The 19,632-nt window shown below is 34.9% G+C and overlaps 1 protein-coding gene across 8 annotated transcripts in view; it reads right to left on the reverse strand.

Moving 5' to 3' along the window:
* Nucleotides 1–5,762: 5,762 nt before the first annotated feature.
* Nucleotides 5,763–19,632, reverse strand: part of HACE1 (HECT domain and ankyrin repeat containing E3 ubiquitin protein ligase 1) — a 127,800-nt gene continuing 113,930 nt past the window's right edge. For 4 of the 8 annotated variants that reach the window (XM_050786700.1, XM_050786696.1, XM_050786697.1 and 1 more), the window contains 4 exons: nt 16,257–16,355; nt 15,903–15,973; nt 7,946–8,073; nt 5,763–7,407 (listed from right to left, as the gene is read on the reverse strand). In XM_050786700.1, the coding sequence (XP_050642657.1) occupies nt 7,217–7,407; nt 7,946–8,073; nt 15,903–15,973; nt 16,257–16,355 (489 nt within the window). In that variant the 3' untranslated portion in view covers nt 5,763–7,216. Of the gene's footprint in view, nt 7,408–7,945; nt 8,074–15,902; nt 15,974–16,256; nt 17,718–19,632 lie in introns of those variants that run through there. The other 4 variants (XM_050786701.1, XM_050786698.1, XM_050786704.1 and 1 more) reach the window with 2 other exon arrangements.

Below are 19,632 nucleotides of genomic sequence, written 5' to 3' on the forward strand. Positions count from 1 at the left end.
CTAATTTAAAATATATACTAGACAGGTAAGTTCAATAAGACTTGGTGATGGGTTGGACGTACTAGATGAGAGGAAGAGAAGATGTCATGATCTCGGTTTTTGGCTAGAGCAATTAAGTGGTACCCATTTGCTGAGACGGGAAAGATTGGGATGGGGTGACAGACAGCTGACCACATGGAAACAAGAGCTCCTCTCTGGACATGTTTAAAGTTTGAGATTCCTAAAAAACATCCAAGTGAAGATGCAGAGGCCACTGTATATAGAACCTTGGAATTTGAATACCAATTTATTTTTTCTCTATTCCTAGATATTAGGAAAATGGAAATATTATATAAAGGAATACTGTACACACACCATCTTAATTACTCCTCCCCACTCCTACAATAAGCTTCTTTCAAAAAACAAGATTTTTCCCATCTTCTGAGAAAAATGTAGAGCCATCTCCAAATATGATTGCTAATATGAACACATAAGAGTCTCCAAATCATGAAAACCACTAGGATATCGAATTCTCAAGGAATGACCAGAAGCTAGAAGTGAGCAAGCTAATAATTCACCAATAAAAAATTTGAGAACAATTTTATGAATGACTGCCACGCATTAGCCTTATTTTACTATCGTTATCATTTTTTATCCTTTTCAGTTATTTGCTCAATCAACAGGCTGATCAACTTATTTCTCTCTAAAGAATAATGGAGTAATTCATTTAAGCCAGATATCTGAAGCTGCACTGGACACAGAGTTTACATCAAGCCGTTCTTCCCCTGCACCAATGTTTCTGTAGCTGGATTTTAAACACCTAAACATGTGCTATGCTGCACAGTTTTTAAAACTGTTTCAAATACACTTTTCACCTACCCAAGTGAATTTTATTTCCTTTAAGGGTAGAGACTAGGTCACAGTCCCTAAACCAGGGTTAAGGACATGCGAGGCACTAAATGGAATTTGTTGATTTGAAAAGTTTTCTGCACTAACTATATATCCAGCAACCACTCAGGACCACTTTCCTCCGTTTCAGTCAAACAGACTCGATTCACTCGCACAAGTACTACATATAGTAACAGTCATTAGATTCTCAGTTTATAGTTTAATGGTTTTGCAACATTAGATGCACAATATATTTTGAAGCACCAAGTATGCTTGAAATTGAACATTTTTATAAAGATAATAAAAGTTAATGACTACCCATGATCTATGATCTGACAATACATCTGTTCTTTCTCATTTTGCGATGATAAAATACCCACCCTAGCTTGTTGTGGCACAGCGAGAGAGAAGAAATACAGTCCTATTAATCACTCTTAAGTATCAGCTTATTAAGTTATAGTTTCTCAACAGGCTTGTCATACATGACTATTAATAGGCTGCAGGTGTTTCTCTAAAAGTCTTTTTATAATGCAGTTATGTCATTAAAAGACAGCATGGAATAACAGAAACCCTACTGGACTAAGAATCAGAAAGTCTAAGTTTTAAATTCTCATTTGGTTAACAAGTATCCCGGAAACCTTGCACAAGTCACCACCTCTCCGGGTCTCCAATTTTCTCACCTGTAAAATGAAGGGACTAATTATAAATTGAAGAAATAAGAATGTGCCAATTTACACCAGACCAGTAAGCAGGTTACAAAAACTCAGTACCTAAGACTTTTACCAAGGACATTCTAACAGAAATCTGCTCACATTAAAATAGCTTAAAACAAATCATAACATTGGAATTTCTGTTGCTATTGTTAACCTTAAAAGTGAATTTTGTTGCCTAAGAACTGTGGAAGTGCAGGAGAACAGAGAAACATGTTTCACATGAAAAAATCTTGACTACTGATACACACTGATGTACCTTACATTGTGGTAAAAATAACCAAATTTTTATCTATATTTTTTATAGACGGGGGTCTATGTTGCCCAAGCTGGTCTCGAACTCCTGGCCTTCAGCAATCCTCCTCCCTTGGTCTCCCAAAATGCCAGGATTACAGGCGTGAGCCACTGCACCTGGCCTCGTATTTTCATTATTAGCTAAGCGCCTATTCATAAAGAAAGTTATTACACACTCTCCAATTGACAAAAGGGTTGCACCCCAAAAGCTTGTAAGTCTAAGTTTTGGAAACATTGTAAGTGAAGCTAAGTTCTTAGTTCAGCTCACAAGAGCATAAATGATCCTTGACATCGCTGAACTATATAATATATTATAATAGCAAGGGCTCAAGTACTGAGTCCTGTGAATGGGGCTTGTGTCATAAAGAAGATGAGTTTCCTCCCCTGTTCTTGGGTAGGAGACTGGAGGTAGGCAATGATTAAAATAATTTACGTTCATCACACAGCTTTGGCTCCCTTAATAACTTCTTACACTCTGGTAGGGCATTTAGCCCTAACTGTGCTGCTGTCCCACTACCAAAGGGTCCCTCCTTCCAACATCCCTTTCTTGAGCCTTCAAGTAGTAATTCTATGACCACAGAGCAATTGATGGACATTTCAACAAATAACCCAGACAATATTATCCCTCCTAGACTATAAGCAGTTTTTAGAGAGGCTACCTGTTATTTATAAAAGCAACAATATTAGACATCTAAATGTTAATTTTAGAGACATGGTCAAGTAAATTACAATGCATCCATACAACAGAACATTATGCCACCATTCCACAAAATGTTTACAAACAAGCCAGGCACAGTAGCATGCAGCTGCAGTCCCAACCACTAGGAAGGCTGACGTGGGGGGATCGCTTGAGCCCAGGAGTTCGAGTCCAGTCTGGGCAACATATAGAGAGACCTCCATCTCTAGATAAAGCATTTTTTTAATTAAAAAAGTTTTAATGACATGAAAAATGTTGAAAACAAAATGCTAAGTAAATAAAGAAGATACTAAGTGGTATATTCTTTATGAACTCAACTGTGTAAAAAATGAATTGCTATAGAAGAAAAATAACACAATTGTTGGGTAGTAGAATTATAATTTATTGCTTTTTACCAGTTAGTACACTAATCTGCGCTTTGCAGATGTTCCCGTATTAAGTACCCCTTTTGTTATTTAAAAAAGTTAAGGGAGAGAAGTCATAAATCTCTAATTGGTAGAATTATAGAGAGCTAAAAACAGTGCTAATTATCAGGCAATGTGGAAACAACTTTGTGGGCAAGAGAGCATTCCTTTTTTTTTTTTTTTTTTTTTTTAACTGTTTACAAAGAGTTTAAACTTGTTTAAATTAAACACATTAAACAAAATTGTAAGTTTTGTGATTATGAAAATACTGTTTATCACTACATAAAATACTGTTTATGGCACTTTATAGATTCAAAAAACCTATTAATGATACTTCTTTTCTGGATTAAAGATAGTGAATGTTTATATATATATATAAAATACAGAAAATAACACAGGTATATGATTTAGAAAACAGGCGAAAAAAGTTATGAAGTGGGAAAAGTCCATCCCACTATACAACTCATTCCCAGATACAGCAAGCCTCTTATTCACCTCCTGAGAAATTTTTGTTGCCCATAATCCCATATATATTTTATTTCACATCATTCTCCTATATACTTTATTTCACTCATACCTTAGAAACATTTACATATCAGTATGTATTGATCCATTTCATTCTTTGAACATACTAATTAGTATTCTACTCTATGATTGTGACACATTATTAGTCAGCCCCCTACCGATAGACACTGAAGTTATTCTGTTTTCCTCTATCATAAATAAGGCTTCAGTATTATTGGACAAATATCCTTATATACATGAACAAGTGGATCCCTAAGATATAAATTCTTAGAATTTTTGTGTCAAAGACTCTGCGTACATTGAAAAAATCTGGTGGTGCTACCAAATTGTCTTCCAAACAATCTGTAGCAATTTACAATCCAAGGGAACACTTCTGATAAAGATAGATTCTTTAAAGCAGACTCCAATGCTTTCAATGGCCAGGAAGATAACATAAGAGTTGTGAAGCATGCTGGGCTAAGAAAATGGCAAACTGGTCGGGCGTGGTGGCATAATCCCAGCACTTTGGGAGGCTGAGGCGGCGGATCACTTGAGGTCTTTAGGGGTTCAAGACCAGCCGGACCAACAAGCTGAAACCGGGTCTTTACTAAAAAACAAAAATTAGTCGGGTGTGATGGTGCATGCCTAAAATCCCAGCTACTTGGGAGGCTGAGGAGCGAGAATCACTTGAACCTAGGAGGTGGAGGTTGCAGTGAGCCAAAATCATGTCACTGCACTCCAGCCTGGGCAACAGAGTAAAACAAAACAACAAAACAAACAAACAAACAAACAAACAAAAAAAAAATGGGAGAAAATAGAAGGGAGAGAGAAGAGGAAATGGCAAGCTGGATAGGGCATTTAGTTATTCAAAGTAGCAGCATTTACTCAATTCCAGAGTACTAAAAATGCTTTGTAGGAATACGCACCCATGCACCCAGTATTGTCAAATTGCCTCATTGCTCAAAAGGACCCAGAACTCCTGACTTCTGCATGAAATCTTCAGGTTTTGTAAAATGTTGATAACTCATTCAAAATTTTACAGACAGTATGACAAACAAAACATGTGAGTAGGAATCATCTACTGGGCCTCCAACTTGTGACCTACCCATTAAAGCTTGCGTTTCCCCAATACACAGAAGACTGCCTGAACAGTAGAGGCTGTGTTCAGCAGATTATTTCCAAGCTCGGATTTCCTTCTATTACATTTTGTTTTGGGGTTAACTCGAAAATGGATTTTATTAACTATGTGGTTAATAACTATCCCCTCAAACTATTTGGATAACTTAATCTACTCCGCCCAGATATTTTCATCAATCACTTTCCTGTACATTCCCTATATTATGTTCTTTTTGAGTATTTTATTTGTTTTCTTCCTTATATGAAACTACCATGTTTTAAGAATTGAGTCATTTTCCTATTAATATAATCTTGGTTTTCCCAAAGGTAAAAATCTAATCATTTTTCTATACTACCTTGCATTCAACATATCCATCTACATATATAGAAGAAATTGTGAGAATGGAGTAAATTAGAAAGATGCTACCTCCAAATAGTATTTTTAATCTTTGTAAAATCTCTTTATATTAAACTACACTCTCAAAAATGTGAAAAAATAAATCCTGAAATAACCAGATCTATATTTCAAACTATTCAAATTCATGGTTAAAATACTCTTTTTTTTTTTTTTTTTTTTGAGACGGAGTCTCGCTGTGTCTCCCAGGCTGGAGTGCAGTGGCGTGATCTCGGCTCACTGCAAGCTCCGCCTCCCGGGTTCATGCCATTCTCCCGCCTCAGCCTCCCGAGTAGCTGAGACTACAGGCGCCCGCCACCACGCCCGGCTAGTTTTTTGTATTTTTAGTAGAGACGGGGTTTCACCGTGTTAGCCAGGATAGTCTCGATCTCCTGACCTCGTGATCCACCCGCCTCGGCCTCCCAAAGTGCTGGGATTACAGGCTTGAGCCACCGCGCCCGGCCTAAAATACTCTTATATATATGTGTGTGTATATATATACACATATATATATACATATTTTTTTGAGACAAAGTCTCACAGGCTGGAGTGCAGTCACACAATCAGGGCCCATCACAGCCTTGACCTCCTGGGCTCAAGCTATCTCGCACCTAGCCTTCCGACCACAGGCACATGCCACCATGTGCAGCTTATTTTTATTTTTCATAGAGATGGGCCTTCTTATGTTGTCTAGGCTGGTCTTGAACTCCTGGGTTTAAGCAATTCTCCCACCTCAGTCTCTCAAAACGCTGAGATTACAGACATAAGCCACCACACTCAGTTATTTAATATTTTATTATCTATCTCTTTTACATAACTACTTGCAAAAAAACTAATATGACAGAGCCAATGTATTGTATGGTTATAAACAGAAACATATCTGTAAACATTAGTATTATAAGCAATATAGTATTAAAAGTGGTTATCTATTGGAAAACTCAGAAGGCAGTGACTTCTACAATTAAATTTCAAAAAATCAAAACATAAAACATTATTAACTTCAGTTACTATAAATAAAGCATCTGAATCTTAATTTTAGAGCTAATGGTAATTTTTAAATAATTCCTAAATTCATGTAATCTGTTAAGATATATTTTGTTAACATTTAGAAAAGACAAGAGAACCAAAACCAATGTATTAAAGGAGCTTTATAATTTAGCAAAACTTTCAATTTACATGTCTCTCAAACGTTACTGACAAACATAATGGCTGCTTATGAGAAAATTTGCATATGTCATTCTACAAACAGTAATGTCATTAATATACTATTTTTAGTTTCCAAGGGAAGATCCTAAACATTACAAATCCTTCCGTTAGCATTTCTTCGTGTATGCATGTTCCTACTTCCTGTTCAAACATATGCTGTAACTATTCAAGTCTGTCTTTTCAAAATAAAACTGATTACCCAAAAATTCAAAAACCCAACACCCAAGTGATATTAGGCACATATCACTTGAACTTGACAATTTAATGACGAAAAGCAAATTTAAGAAGTAAAAAAATTAACTATTTAAATTATAATTTGCACATCAGATTACTTTTTCAGATGTGTCAAAGCTCACAGATAAAAGTAATGAAAAGAAATGTAGTAAAATACATTTTAATTTTACCTTCATTATAAATTAAAATGAGGCATAAGAAAAACATTGAGACATAATATGTACATATGGAAAACTGGCCACTGAAAGATGCAAATAATTCATACAATATAGTGTAAGCTTTAATATATAAACTAGATGTCATTTCATCAACTGTTAGTCTAAATTTTACAATGTATATTAAAATATTAAAATGCTAAAAAAAATCATTGTAATATAGAATACACTGTGGGAAAATACATATTTGTGGCTTTATAGACAATCTAAATCCATTCTATACAATAGTTTTCTAAAATATAAATGGTACTTTACATGCAAAAGAACATACCAGCTGGATGACCTCATATAATGTATCAGAAATTAGAAGAAAACCTCCTTTTAACAAGACAGTTACACAGCAGAGGTGGAATGTAGAATCAGATTTTGCCTTAATACAATCTTGGATAAAATTAATTACGAAAAAGGACAGTCTCTACTACTTTCAATTAGCATTTTAAAAAATAAAATCTACTGTGATTTTATATTTTCTAATTGTATCACAAACAGAGAAAACATAAAAGGGAAAAGACAGAAACAGAAAACCTGATGATCTTTTATAAATTTGAAGCATCAGCCCTGCCTATGGGTTGCATTTAGGCTGCTTTTTTGTTGACATTTTCCCAAATTACTTCTGCCATTCTGAATTGTGCATCAGTAGTCAGATGAGTTTTCCAGACTTCATTATGCCATTGTGTAACCATAGCTGCCACAATGTAGTGCCACAAGAAGTCTGTCCTTGAGTATTTCCTTACTTGGGTATTCAGGTAACTTGAGCATGTTGATGCTTTAAAAGAAAAATACACCACCATTAAACAGGAAATCTATAAAATTTCTGATTGTTTTGTCTAGAAGTGAAAACACTACTCAAAATTAACATAAAACCATCCTCTCAAATTTGCATTCAAATTGAAAAACCCTAAAGTGGTATTTAAAAAGAAGAAAAAATCTGCTGCATTGCAGTTTCTCTCAGCATGCAAATGCAGTGGAAGAAAATAAGTTCTTTTCAGCTTAAAATAAATAAGCAATAGGGCAATTTAGTTTGAAGTGATGGTGTGTAACTCAGTGCTACTTATGATAGTGTAACTTTGGTGATACTTGAACTATAGTCAATTAAATTGTAGGGAATTAGGGTTTCCTCAAACATTTTCCCTCCCAAAAACAGGGGCACAAAAAACTACATAATTTGTTATCAATGATTCCAAAACCCTGGAGTGAGACCACAGCTGAGGTTTTCCTCTCAATGCAGCAACAGTTAGACCTCTGATCATTCAAAATTAATCAAAACAATTTGTAAAGCATTTAAATAAACCAATTCAACATACCATGTGCTTGAAGTTGGTAAAAGATTTGGAGTATATGGCACAGCAGCGATTGTAAAGTTTTGCAATCCACTTCCACCCATGATATTAGCAAACCCACCATGTGGGACCCTGGAACTAAGAGTTTATATCTTAATACATTGTAATCATGAAAGAAAGATATTTGTGACAGATAAATTTCAAGTTCTAAGTTAGGGTAGAAATATATCCAACTCTAGGACAATGACAACATGACATTTTTTAGTCTACAAAACCCCAACTCATTACTGTAAATTGCTTTGTGATTAGTTAGCAACCTTCCATGGAGACACCCCTCCACATTTCCATAGCTACACTATGCTTGCAACTGGCCACAGCACATACCTCAATATTGCATTTAGCATGCTACATTTACAATTATTTGCTTTCATGTGGCTCTCTATTGAAGTGGGGCTTATTTGAGAGCCCAAACAAGTCATATTTACATCTATATCCCTGGGGCTAGCAAAATGCCTGGAGTAGACATTCATTAAATTGTTAATAGATTAATATTTGATTAATTCAAGCAATAAATGCTCTGACATGTAATCCAAATGATTTCCTTGTTTGTGAAAAATATCTAGGCCCTAAAGGTGTTTTGTTTTGTTTTTCATAGTGGAAAAACTGAAAAATTCTTTATATTCCTCTTTGATTTGATATTCAGAATATCAAACATATTTTTCAAACATCACCAAACATCAAGAGACCACAGGAAGGTTAACATATAATGCATAACACATCAGTAGAAAATTTAATCTTGGGTACATGACTGTAGAGGATGTAATTACAACTTCTCAAGTTATATATACATCGAAAATAAAATTAATATTTCTTCTAAAGTTAGCCTGTGTATGTATCATGATTAAACCGATACTAAAAAACATTCTATTGCTTTTAAAATGAGGTGCTACAGTGCTTTTTGGATAAATAAGAATAATGACAAAGGAACACTTAGTGTATAGATTACTAGATACATACTTGCAAACATCTGAATAAAATTTAAAATACTTTCTTAAAAATATGATTTATAAAATAAAGCACAGTTTAGTTCACTTAAAAAAAAAGTTGAACCTCAAATAGCCTAAACAGTCTAGAAAAAAAACAACAAAGGTGGCAGACTCACATATCCTGATTTCAAAACTTATTACAAAGCTGTGGTAATCAAAATAGTGTGATACTGCCAAGAAAAGAGACACATGAACCAGTAGAAGAGAATAGAGGCCAGAAATAACCCCTCACATACATAATGAAATGATTTTCAACTAGAGTGCCAACAACATTCAAAGGGGAAAAGAGTCTTTTCAACGAAGTGTGTTGGGAAAACTGAATATTCACTACAACGAAAATGAAGTTGGACCCTTACTTTACACTAAGTAACTTAAAAACTAACTCAAAATGGATTGAAGACCTCAATGTAAGAGCTAATACTACAAAACTCTTAGAAGAAAATATAAGGGAAAAGCTTCATAACACCGGATTTGGCAATGATTTATTGAATATGACACCAAATTGATATTGAGAACATATAAAGAATTCCCATAGCAAAAAAACAAAACAAACAAAAAAAAAACAAAAAAACCCAAAACAGCCTGATTAAAAATGTGCAAAGAATTGAAATAGACATTTCTCCAAAAAAAGATAAACAAATGCCCAATAAGCACATGAAAAGATGCTCAACATCACTATTTACTAGGGCAACGCCAATCAAAACCACTTCACACTCATTAAGATGACTATCGGCAAAACATCAAAAAAACAAAATACAGAAAGTCACAAGTATTGGCAAGGATGTGGAGAAATTGCTGCTGGGAATGTAAAATGATCAGCCTCTGTGGAAAACAACATGTAGGTTCCTCAACAAAATTAACAGAATTACAATACAGAATTACCATACAATCAGGCAATTCCACTTCTGGGTATATATCCAAAAGAACTGAAAGCATGGACTCAAAGAAGTATCTGCGCATCCATGTTCATAGCAGCATTATTCACAACAGCCAAATGGTAGAAGCAACCCGAGTCTCCATCAACAGATGGCTGGATAAGCAAAGTGTGGTGTATATATACAAGGGGGTATTATTTAGCCTTAAAAATGAAGGAAATTTTAACACGTGCTACAAAATAGATGAACCTTGAAGACTTTATGCTAAGTGAAATAAAGCAATCACAAAAAGACAAATATTGTATGATTCCACTTATATGAAGTTCTTAGAGTAGTCAAATTCATAGACATAAAATAGGTGGTTGTTAGAGGTGGGTAGGGAAGGAGGATGGGGAGTTAGTGTTTAATGAGTACAGAGTTTCAATTGGGAAAGATGAAAAAATTCAGGAGATGGACGGTGGTGATAGTCACACATTAATGTGAATACTTAATGCCACAAAAGTGCACACTTAAAATTGTTTAAATGATTTTATGATATGCATTTACACACACACACACACACACACACACACACACACACACAAAGTTGAAAAAATGTACCAGGATTGTCTATTTGAAATCACTGATGATATGTATACATCCTCAGGGAAAAAAATGTTTAACAATCCAATATGAAAGAATCCCTAAAAACAGCAATTTTCTCTTCTATCTGGGAAGTCGTCTGGTTTGGTTTACTGATGAAATTCTTGAGCTTACCTTAGTAAACTAAGGCAATATTAAAAGTATGCCTGAATCTTGCTTATAAGACACTAATGCATAAACAATTCCTACTAATAGCAAGGGAATATATAAAGAACATCTGGCTATATCTCTTTGTAAGTTGAAATAAAATTCAACGTTAGTTAATTTATATATTTAACTTTTGCCCCAAAAATTAACAAGGTGACCAAACATAAAAAGGGATAAAAATCAAGCCGTTCTGAATATCCTGTGTTGTAGAATTTCAAATTAAATGTAACTATTTTATCAAGATGAGAAAATAAATGTTGACATTGATTTTTATACAAATTATAGCACAGTATTTCAATATAAGTATGATCAATCTAATGTCCTTCACACAAGTAAATTTTGAACAGTAAGCTAAAAATTCAGAAGATCCTCTAGTTTTAACATCTTAATTAAAATTATTCTACAAGCTGTTATTCATGAGCCATTCCTGAAACCTTACTCCTCTTTTCCTACACTATGAATAAATATGGCTGGCCCCCTACTTATATAATTAGATCTGATCATGTTAAGATAATAATTCATCAGGCGTAAGTATGTATGAGAAAAATAAAGTCTTTGGTTGAATATTATGACACTTAGATTATACAGTATAAATTACAGTAAACAAAAATGGCATACTTCTATTTTATTTAAAAAGTAATTGGCCGGGCGCGGTGGCTCACGCCTGTAATCCCACCACTTTGGGAGGTTGAGGCTGGTGGATCACTTGAGATCAGTAGTTAGAGACCAGCCTGGCCTACATGGTGAAACCCCGTCACTACTAAAAATACAAAAATTAGCCAGGCAAAGTGGTGTGTGCACCTGTAATTGGAGGCTAAGGAAGGAGAGTCACTTGAACCCAGAAGGTGGAAGTTGCAGTGAGCTGAGATCAAGCTACTACACTCCAGCCTGGGCAATAGAGCAAGACTTCATCTCAAAAAAAAAAAAAAAAAAGAAAGAAAGAAAGAAAAAAAAGAAAAGAAAAGAAATCAGCCGGACACAGAGGCTCGCAGCTGTAATCCCAGCACTTTGGGAGGCCGAGGCAGGTGGATCACTTGAGGTCAGGAGATCGAGACCAGCCTGGCCAACATGGTGAAACTCCATGTCTACTAAAAATACAAAACTAGCCAGGCGTGGTGGCAGGCGCCTATAATCCCAGCTACTCGGGAGGGCTGAGACAGGAGAATCACTTGAACCTGGGAGGCGGGGGTTGCACTGAGCTGAGATTGTGCCACAGCACTCCAGCCTAAGAAACAGAGCAAGACTCTTTCTCAAAAAAAAAAAAAAAAAAGAAATCATCAAGTCTGATTCTTAAGGGATTAAGGGATAATGAAACAGTAAAACATTAAAGATGGCCTTATAGAGCTATGAAATATTAATGTCAATACTATAAAAATATTTAAAAATCACTTTTTGTATTAATTCTTGGTTCAACAATTGGAACACATTTGATCTTTCAGTAAGGTTGCACTAAATTATACTACAGACCTGTAGAAAGATACGTCAGTATCTAAATAAAACTAATACAGAATCAGAATTTTCCAAAAATTAAAAAAGAAAAAAATTTGCACTTTTGGTTTTGAACGACAAGTACTATATCTATACTAACGACTGGGAGTTCGAGGTAAAATTTAAAATTTTAAAAAGCTTAAAACTTTCTGTTTGAACTCAAAATACAGAGCTCTAATTAGACTCAATGTTGAAAGGTGGATTCTTCCGTCCAAGGGGTGAAGCTAGCTCCGTGTTGTTTCCCCTCAGCTTCCTTGGCTTCTACTCTTCACCCACATCTTTCACCTCCATTCAAGTGTGGATTTGCCACACTTCATAACTAAATAATGAATAGCACACCTCTTTTCAGCATTGCTAGCAATGACTGTACTATTTAAAGTGGAGAAGCCTTGTATATCACTAATTCTAGTGTTTTACTCTACAGGAGCAGCCACCTAAGAGACAACTTAGTACTAAAAAACTTGAATAACTGATTTCTGCATCTTAAAGACTCATACTGACCAAATCATGGGGAAAATATAATAATTCACTAGATGGTGTTGAAGTATAAACCATTTAGAAAAATATACTTGACAACATAAACCAAAATAAGGTTCAGATGGCTTAAAAATTGGAATGTAAAAACAGAAATTATAAAACTTACATTAAAAAATTTATATAAACATATATATAAAATCTTAGAAGTAGGGAAGGATTTATAAAACCACAAAGGAAAGTAACGATAATCACCTTGGCAATACGGTAATTTAAAACTTACAAGTTCTAAATTTAAATTACATGGAAATCTGTATATTTAACTTTGATAAACCAAGAAAACTATTTGCAGAGTTAATACCCCTAACATATAAACAACACTTAAAACTGAATTTTTAAAGTGATTGTGGAATAACAAAGAATAAAGTCAGGTAATTCATACCACACACAAAAAAATTACATAAAAGAAATTATATGAAAGTAAAAATGGGCCGGGCACGGTGGCTCACACCTGTAATCCCAGCACTTCGAGAGGCCGAAGTGGGTGGACCACGAGGTCAGGAGATTGAGACTATCCTGGCTAACAAGGTGAAAGCCTATCTCTACTAAAAATACAAACATTAGCGGATGTGGTGGCAGGCACCTGTAGTTCCAGCTACTCAGGAGGTTGAGGCAAGAGAATGGTGTGAACCCAGGAGGTGGAGCTTGCAGTGAGCCGAGATTGTGCCACTGCACTCCAGGCTGGGCGACAGAGCCAGACTCTGTCTTTAAAAAAAAAAAAAAAAAAAAAGAAAGAAAGTAAAAATGACTATACCCTGTGCTGATAAAAGAAGTAAGCTCTCTCATTCTCTACTGACATCAATACCCTTCTAGAAGATAAATGAATATGTATCAAGATTATAAAAATTTATATATTCTCATACAAAAAAATTTCCCTTCTAAGAATTTATCTTCTATAATCAGACTGTCCCACTAGGACAGAAGCACAAAAATTCCTTATTTGTACAGCATTATTCCATAAATAGGAAAATTTAGCAATAAAGAATCAATTAAAGGAAGTCCCTAAAAAGAAAACTAGAAAGCCACTAAAAATTACATAGATCTATAAATTGAACAATTTAGTAACATATTGCTAAATTCAAAAAGTTATAAAATAACAATGGTTTTAAAAGTAAAAATTATATATGTGTTAAAAATTCTAGAAGAATAACAAAAATGTTATCAGTGATTATTTTTAGGAATAGATTGGAGGTGGGTTTTTTTCTCCTATCTGAATTGTCAAATTGTCAACTTTCTTACATAAAAAATATAATGATTTTTTCATCCTTAAGTTATTCAAGTCTCTGAGTACTTCTTGGCATTCAGAGGCAAAAAACAAAACCAAAAAAACAAGTTTTTCTTTTATATTTTTAGTCTATAACCTGTTAATTGTTATGTCTTATTTATTTCTTATTTATTTTTTATTATTTTTTTTGAGACAGGGTCTCACTCTGTCACCCTGGCTAGAGTGCAGTGGTGCAATCTCAGCTCACTGCAATCTCCACCTCCCAGGCTCAAGTGATCCTCCCACCTCAGACTCCTGAGTAGCTGGGACTACAGGCATGTGCCACCATGCCTGGCTAATTTTTGTATTTTTGTAGAGACAGGGTTTCGCCATGTAGCCTAGGTTGGTCTCAAACGCCTGAGCTCAAGTGACCTGCCCGCCTCAGCCTCTCAAAGTGCTAGGATTACAGGCACTACTATAAATGTCTTATCTTTAATACCAAAATAAATCTTTAATACCTAAAACAGTGGAAAGGGTGGTAAGTTACTGACAATTCAGAGTAATAACTCCTCATTTTAGTTATCTCTAAGCCATAAAAACAGAATATATTAAATTATTTCCATATTATCATAAAAATACTGCTTACTTGCCAGTAACAAACTGAACTGCAAGAGAAGTACCGTACCCAGACTATTCATTTATTCTTTAAAATTAGATTTCTATAGTGTGGCTCCAACTATTTTTCTAACTATACAGTTAAGAAGACTAAAAAAAAAAGCAAAATGTTAATTGTAGTTATCTCTGAATAGTGGGATCACTTAACATTAAGGATTTTAATTTTCTCCTATTTTCTCCATTGTCTAAATTTTCTACAATGATTAAACATTACTTTTAAAATAAAAAATATATAGATTTTAAAAATTATAGGCCAGGCATGGTGGCTCACGCCTGTAATCTCAGCACTTTGAGAGGTCAAGATAGGTGGATCATGAGGTCAGGAGTTTAAGACCAGCCTGGCCAAGATGGTGAAACCTCATCTCTACTAAAAATAAAAAAATACAAAAATTAGCCGTGCGTGTTGGCAGGCGCCTGTACTCCCAACTACTTGGGAGGCTGAGGCAGCAGAATCGCTTGAACCCAGGGGGTGGAAGTTGCAGTGAGCCAAGATCAAGCCACTGCACTCCAGCCTGAGGGACAGAGTGAGACTCTGTCTCAAAAAAAAAAAAAAAATTACATATATATTTTTTATATAGATATATATTCACAATTACGGTTTTTAAATATGCAGAAAAAACAAAGAAGTAAATATATCAAATTGTTTATAGTGGTTATGGCTGATGGACTGTGGTTTTTCTTATTCTAACTTTGTTTTGTAACTTTCCTAGGAGAAATATGTACATTTATAATGAAAAAAACTAAACTACATTTTCATAAATAGAAGATAAAATTCTGTTATCCAAAATGAAAATCAGACTTTTTTTTACATCTTTCAGAAATATAAGCTAAAAGATGGTTAAAGCATCTAGTTTTCTAATATCTATTATATTTAACTGGTTTCAAAAGTGAACTTTTCATAGAAGTGTGGTACCACAAATTATTTTTTAGGCCATGAATCTTGACACTTTAAAGTTTACTTTGAATTACAGAAAAACTGTTGTGTATGGGTAACATAGAGTATGTGTATGAGTTACCCAGGATAAACTGAACTGCCTTACTATTAAACCAAACCAGCAATATACAAATATTAAACATTTGGCTACTATCCTTGACCGACCTGCAGAGCAAAAAGATTTCCAAATTATAAAGTGCAATATACTAATAGTCCTAATTGGCGATCCTTTTTAATATATCAAATAAACATGATTGATCACTACTATAAATGTCTTATCTTTAATACCAAAATAAATCTTTAATATCTAAAACAGTGGAAAGGGTGGTAAGTTACTGACAATTCAGAGTAATAACTCCTCATTTTAGTTATCTCTAAGCCATTAAAAGCAGAATACATTAAATTATTTCCATATTATCATAAAAATACTGCTTACCTGCCAGTAACAAACTGCAAGAGAAGAACTCTCTCCTCTTGAGTAATGTCTTCTACAACTTCCCAGAACCACTAACAACAACAACAACAAAAACTTAGCTCATATTTCAGAGCAACTGCAGACTTCTCAATACCAGAGAAATATGTAATATTCATAAAGCACATTTTATTCTATGAAAGTCATTTACCAAAAATGATTTCATGCAAAGCTTTCATATGCACTGTTCCCACAAGAATAATTTGGGGAAACACTTCACTTTGTTAATTAATGTAAGTTTTCATTCAATAGTGCTGAAAAGCTTACAAAATTAAACGGCAAAACTTAACTTCATTCTAAGCTCTAGAGAAATTTTACCTGAATAACTGGATCTTCTCTTTCATAGCCACTTGTGTATTCTGTATTTTTTATCCAATCACTCACATCAATTTCTGGCATGCCAGAAAGCAGTAGCTCCTTGGGGGAAGAAGAAAAATATTTCAATAATTTTCTTTAGGGAAAAAAGTTATTACATTTAAATGGTAAATTTGCCTTAATTAGAAACTAATCTCACATGAAACTGATACATTTTAGTGACAGTTCCTGCATGTCATCAATAACAAGCATTACATGAGATAAAATCCTTGACGCTGATAATCTCAAGTATTGTAAGATGTGGAGATGTTTCCACATTGACAAAACTTCATTAAAACATAAGAGATTATAGTTTATATGTTTATGTGTGAACATATGCAACAACAGTTTATGCGTGCAAAAGTTTTATGAACATTATCTTTGATTTACTTTATATTTTTACAATTCTTTGCAAATTTGTTAACTTCTGTAAGGGGACAGTATTCTCAACATGGAAGTGACAACAAAGACCTGAATAAATACTTGACTAAACAAGGGGAAAAGCATCAAGAAATCCTTATCATGAGGAAAAAGGAGGTAATATAAAAATAGTTATGATTTTTAAAAAATATTTAGGCCTTTTAGGAATTCTATTCTGGAATAATTTGAATCCTTTAAAGTCAATTTTCTCCAAAGACAAAAAAAAATAAAAAATGCAATTTTCCTAATGACTTGATAAGTTTCTTTCATACAGGAAGATAATCAAAGACACAAAATCTCAATCATGTAAGTAAAAATGAAATTAAGAACAGCAAAGTATTTGCCTTTTTGTTTTCCAAGGAAAAGAGGACATGAAAAGAGCCTGTCCACTTCTCTGAATCAGTCCCTATTTCACAGTTAGATATGCTTACATAGACAGGGGAGGCAATGATTGGCCTACACTTTACACTGATGAGCCAGAACATCCATCAGGATTGCCTTTTTTCTTTTTTTTTGAGATGGAGTCTTGCTCTGTCGCCCAGGATGGAGTGCAGTGGCACTGCGATCTCGGTTCACTGCTAGCTCCACCTCCCGGGTTCACGCCATTCTCCTGCCTCAGCCTCCCGAGTAGCTGGGACTACAGGTGCCCACCACCACACCCGGCTAATTTTTTTGTATATTTAGTAGAGACGGGGTTTCACCATGTTAGCCAGGATGGTCTCAATCTCCTGACCTTGTGATCCGCCCACCTCAGCCTCCCAAAAGTGCTGGGACTACAGGTGTGAACCACTGCACCCAGCCAGGATTTCTTATTACAGGGATGTAGATACCGTGTGATTCAAAATCACGTCTCCTATAGTAACTACTCATAACATATAGCTGACCTTGTACCTTAAATAAGATAGATATAAGGCAACATCTGAGAACTCTTGAGGGTTTCCGAGATTTTTCTGTGGGTCCATGAGGTTCTCCCTTTTCCAACTTATCTGTATGAGGTTGGATTTTCTTCATATATTTCAACCAAACAACATATCAAAACAGATTATACACAAAAGCAGTTATAAGGGCCCATTTGTCTTCTATTAAGCTAGACATTAAAGAAATTTGCAAAACTGTAAAACAGTACCAGTCTTCCCATTATTTCTGTTTTGTTCTAGAAAATGCAATTTTAGTTTTTCGAATGTTCTCTGTTAACATAATAATGGATTATTTTATGTGAATAAAATATTTTACATTTCTGTTTTAATTTCAAGTACAGTAAATATAGATTGACATAACCCACATAAACAAAAACTCTTTTGTTGCAAGGGGTCCTAAGACCGAAAAGTTTTAGAACTGCTAGTATAGGGTGTGTTTTAGTCCTCCTAGTAACAGTATTATAGAATCCTCTTCCTAGATGAAGACAGTCTAGTTAGTCTACATTGACCACCCCCAAATACATTCTCTAGCTTCCTTTGCACTGTAGACTGGCTGCTTTGCCTGCTGGTTCTCTTGCCAGCTGGCTTTGGATTGGGTTTGGAGCCCGGGAAACACAGGCAGTTAGTTTGGAGGTGAGGGTACTCTCTGCTCCCCCACTGTTGCAGCACCTCTTTGCAGTAGCTATGGCTCCTCAAGTATGGCTACCACCAGGTGGGCCCTCCTTGGTAGTTCAGGCTCCCACGGGGCTCTTCACCGTAACTCCTCTACCTGTCTCTTCAGTCCTAGGGATGATAAAGGCTTTCCCTGTTTCCAGTCTGTGCATGTCTCACTAGACCTTGTTTATCCTTAACACTGCCCATACCTCTGTGATAGTCCCTTTGTTAGAGTTTCAATATTTGAACCATCTGGAGAAATTCTGTTCCCTGGCAGGACTCTGATACAGGTTTGCTAAAAGGGAGTGGGATAGGCTTTATGCATGTCTTACAGTTCATGAGTTTAATCCTTTTCCCTTCTAGGCTGAAGATAAGCTTTTAATAATATTATGCTTTCATTATTCATAATTATGAATAAAAATATCACATTGTTACATTTTTTTTTTGAAGACGACAACGAAAGGATCTTTATTATTCCACCTAACAACTGGGCAAAAAAAGTTACTAAATTGACCAAAAACAAATAGATGAAATGAGAATTCCAGAATAAAAAGTACATATAATAAAAATTTTAAATCCCAATCAATCTTTTTAATACAACAAAATAACTGAATTCATCTGTTGGAACTGTAAGTTATATAACTCATACTAATAGTTAGAAACTGAATCATGCAAGTATTCATAGCCATCAGCTTACCCAGCATCACATGACTCAACGTTTTTATATTCTGGTTCTTTCATGGATAAATTCACAAGCAGCACAGTATGGAAGAACAGCCCATACTCATCTCTTGACTTACAACTGCCTTCTATCTACAATGGATGACTATACCTCCAGTTCAGTACATTGGAGCTATTCGATACCTTCTCCTCACTAAAACTCTAGAATTTAAGCTGAATCTTTTAACTCAGATGCACATCTAGCTTAGACGTTTGCACCAAATTTTTTTACAAGTTTCCGTTCTCAGTGTAGCATAGCGCTCCCCTATGAAAGACACAAAGTCACACAAAAGGTGTGAAGCCACCAAGAAGCAGACTGGCAACACTGATGAGATCTGAGGTCAGGGAACATGGGTTCATAGCCTACCACTAACACATGCTCTATGACCATGAACAATTTCCGTATCTTCTTTGGCCTAGTTTTCTCATATGTAAAATGGGGACAATCGTACTCACCTCAAGAGATTTTTTGTGGGTTTTTTAAATTAATACATATAAAATACTTGGCAAATACTAAACGCTTAATAATAATTATTATCACTGCATAAATCAAGACCATGCCTACAATGTTGCTCTTCCCAAATGTGAATCAGCTCAACTTAGTAAAGTCAGAGTCCAAGACAAACTAG

The sequence above is a fragment of the Macaca thibetana genome, chromosome 4 (genome assembly GCF_024542745.1).
Source record: "Macaca thibetana thibetana isolate TM-01 chromosome 4, ASM2454274v1, whole genome shotgun sequence".
NCBI classification, from domain to species: Eukaryota; Metazoa; Chordata; class Mammalia; order Primates; family Cercopithecidae; genus Macaca; species Macaca thibetana.